The sequence below is a fragment of the Vigna umbellata genome, chromosome 2 (genome assembly GCF_029865625.1).
Source record: "Vigna umbellata cultivar VRB3 chromosome 2, Vumbellata_1.0, whole genome shotgun sequence".
Lineage (NCBI taxonomy): Eukaryota > Viridiplantae > Streptophyta > Magnoliopsida > Fabales > Fabaceae > Vigna > Vigna umbellata.
The window spans coordinates 41,968,167-41,971,584 of record NC_142166.1 but is presented as its reverse complement, the minus strand read 5'-3'; the positions used below and the strand labels follow the sequence as shown (position 1 = coordinate 41,971,584).

Sequence of the window (3,418 nt, the reverse complement as noted above, 5' to 3'; positions counted from 1 at the left end):
AACTTCAGTAGTGACAGCGGTAGACGATGGCACCGCCGACATCGGTAGATGACACCACTGCCGACAACGACGAGTGTAGTGGTAAAGACAACAAGAATTTTTTTCTCAAAAGAACCTTAGACTCTAGATACCATGTTAAAGTGGACTTTAAGCCTAACTTAATCTCACAAAACCAGCTTGTAAAGTGAGGTTTGCACCCACTTATATATTATAAATGGGTCTTTTCTCTACTTGATGTAGAATTTCAATAGTATAAAAACTTATTTTAATAGAAATCACTAAAATAATCAATAAATAAAAAAAATTAAAGAGTTAAATAATTTATCATTCACTAAGTTAGATATAACTTTATAAACTAAAAATTATTAATACTTAAAATAATTTTTATTATGAATAAAAAATTATAACAAATTTGAGGATCAATGTAAACTCTAATTTATTAATTAATTATAATTTTTTATTTATAATAAAAACTATTTTATTTATATAATGTATTTAAATTATTAAATTATAGTAATTAATTATTTTTTTTCCATAATTTATTTTTATTTTAATAATTTTGTTGTAGTTAATGTTCTAAAGAAATATACAAATTTAACTGTCTACAAATAATTTATTTAATTAAATCTTGATTATTAGTTTCCTGGTAGTATATATTAATTCATGTGTAGAAATTTGTATATCATTTTTTTATTCTTATTTTAATATAAATTAATATCAATTTCTGAAAAGTTTATTTTCATTTTCTTTATATATTTTGTTCGTAAAAATTCTTCCGAATAAACTTATTCAAACATTCTTCCGAATAAACTTATTGTTTAACTTATGAACAGTCAGTTACACGTTTTCTAAGTAATAAAATTATTTCCAAAGCATTCATTGATAAAAACATTTTATCCAACAAAATATATATAGATCTTTTTTAAAATTATAGATTCATTCATGCAGTGAAAACTTAAAATTACAAAAAGTAATAGTACTTGACATATATTCGCTAAACTTTCAGACCAAATATAGTCACAAAATTCAATGTTTCTAAGCTAATCATCAATAACTTCAAATCTGAACAGAAAAACATAATTAACGAGGGTAACAAATAACAGTAATCTGTCATCAAATTCTAAATTACATCTACACCTTGTACAGAAGTTCATCACCAATGTTACAAATTTCAAAACTGATGAGAAAGAAAATTTCATGTTTGTTGAGAATTCCGGACGCTTAAAGACTTCATTTCATTGTTGGGGCCCTGCAGGTTTCTCTGCGTGAACAACAACATCATTCCGATCAGATACACATATTTGGAAGTTTTTTAAGGTCAAAACGTAAATTTGACTTTTAATATTTTTTTTATAAACAATAATTACAGGAGAAATTTTTTCTATAAATTTAAATTAATTAATATATATTTGTGAAAACTATTGTATAGCTATTAAAAATATACACTTTTTAACTTCTACGTAAATTAATTTCAGTTTACGAAAAAATTATTTAATTTTTGGAAGAAAATTATCCAAAGCACTCCAACAAGTTGAATGGTTTATAGAAAGTTGAAGTAATTACCAGATATTGATGCGTTGAATAACCGGAGAAGGGGATCAATGGGAACGCCAGCTCTCTCGAATGCAGGATCATACATAGCATTCACAAAGGGACTGAAATTTAAGATCATGAAAGTGTTTTAAGTTCTTTTGTACTCGATGGTAAAAGTGAAGGAAAATTACGGATGGGCACTATAATATTCTTCTAGAAATCTAGAGAAAGAAAAATGAAGATATCATAATTGTTAGAAGACGAAGAGAATGAAAAATGTTGATATATACTGCATGTAGTTATTCATGTATCGTTACTGAAAAAGTGAAAAACAAAAAATGGTAAATGCAGCGAAGAACCTTGCAGTTTCAGCTGCAGACGAAGTGTTTGATGGGTTCTGATCTTCTATCACTACACCAGCAGCACTTTGGTTTCCTTGGGATAAAGATGATCTCCCAACATTTTCTCTTGTGGACGAACCCCTCTGCAACAAGTCAAAGTTAACCAAGCACAATAACACAAAAACTCATTATGGTTCCATATTACAACAAAAACATCTTCATGCATGCATGGCCAATAAAAATGGTTACCTTTCGACGTTTATAAGGTGAGGATGCCTCGCCTGGTTCAAAATGTTTCCTGGGACGACCACGACGTGGGGGTTCTCGCTGTCCCTGCTGCTGATCATGATGTTCAATTTACCACGTTTAGTTTGACTGTATGTGTTGAAATATATCCTACAAATATCATCACATTGTTAAAAGGACAAAAAAAGTGTTGAGAAATTTTCACCCTTGGATATTGTAAATTCAGACTTGGACTTTGATGCAGACTCGTATAAGGACCATAAGAAACCAGCGATCTGTCACTTTGATTCAGCATGTTTAGACTCGATACTGAAGTATGCGTCCTGCACATTCAACAATATAATGAGAACTTGAAATATGTAAGATTTTGCGAGTTCTTTTGTTACTGCAAATATATTAAAGCAAATCAAAAGAATTCTGAACATTTTCTATGTTTAATTATTTGAATTTTTACGCAGTATATAAATTGTTTAAAAAACGTATATACCTAAAAGATGAATGTATAGAAAGTCCGTTGTCTGCACGCTGTGATGAGATTGTGTTCACAGAAAATGGGACTTGCTGCAGTTGTGTCCCCTGTGCTCTTTCAGGTCTAGTAATGTTGAAAAATGTTAAACACATATAGGCAATTACAAACATATGGAGCATGTTTGAGTAAAAATATGATACCTTAAAAGGCTTGAAATATGAGACATTTGAGTGTTAAAATTTTGTGAACTTGGTCCTTCAGTGGGTCTAGTACCAGAAAACCCCATAATGGCAGAGTTCAGTGCTGAAGGAGATGTGAAGCCTGATGACAGAGATGTAGGTCCATTCAATGAGGAGCTGTTATGCTGCATAAAACCAGTGTTCTGCAACAATGGATTGTACTGGTTTCCCTGATCTTGCATCCAAAGGGACCTTTTCAAAATTTTAAAAATGAATGAATTATTAAGAAATTACTGTGGAACTCAAATAGTGGTCAACGTTTCAAAATAAATTATCTATGCATATATGATTAAGAAATGTCACCTACTCATTCGCGGGAGATTAAATGTTTAATCGTTTTAGGTTGCATAGAGTTTTTTCTTTTCATTTCCTTTCAGGATAGTCTTGGCCAATTAAATTATTCTAGAACTGGCCCATACATTATAAAATCTTTAATATGAATATTGAATAAATTAACAAGTCAAATCAATCCTTAAAAATAGTCAAAGAAATTATGCCATCATTAGTAAAATTTGACTCTAGAATATTTTAAATAAATAAAATTTATTCAAAGAGTTTTTTATTTAGTCTTAAAATATATTTCCACTATT

General features: G+C 29.5%; 1 protein-coding gene across 1 annotated transcript; it reads right to left on the bottom strand.

Annotated features, from left to right (window-relative positions):
• Positions 1 to 1,235: 1,235 nt before the first annotated feature.
• Positions 1,236 to 3,010, bottom strand: LOC148204045 (uncharacterized). The gene is made up of 7 exons (XM_088106770.1): positions 2,790 to 3,010; positions 2,608 to 2,712; positions 2,275 to 2,443; positions 2,124 to 2,213; positions 1,893 to 2,017; positions 1,564 to 1,655; positions 1,236 to 1,261 (listed from the first exon to the last, which is right to left on the bottom strand). Exons 1-7 carry the CDS (start codon positions 3,008 to 3,010, stop codon positions 1,236 to 1,238), a joined length of 828 nt encoding a protein of 275 aa, XP_087962896.1.
• Positions 3,011 to 3,418: the final 408 nt, after the last annotated feature.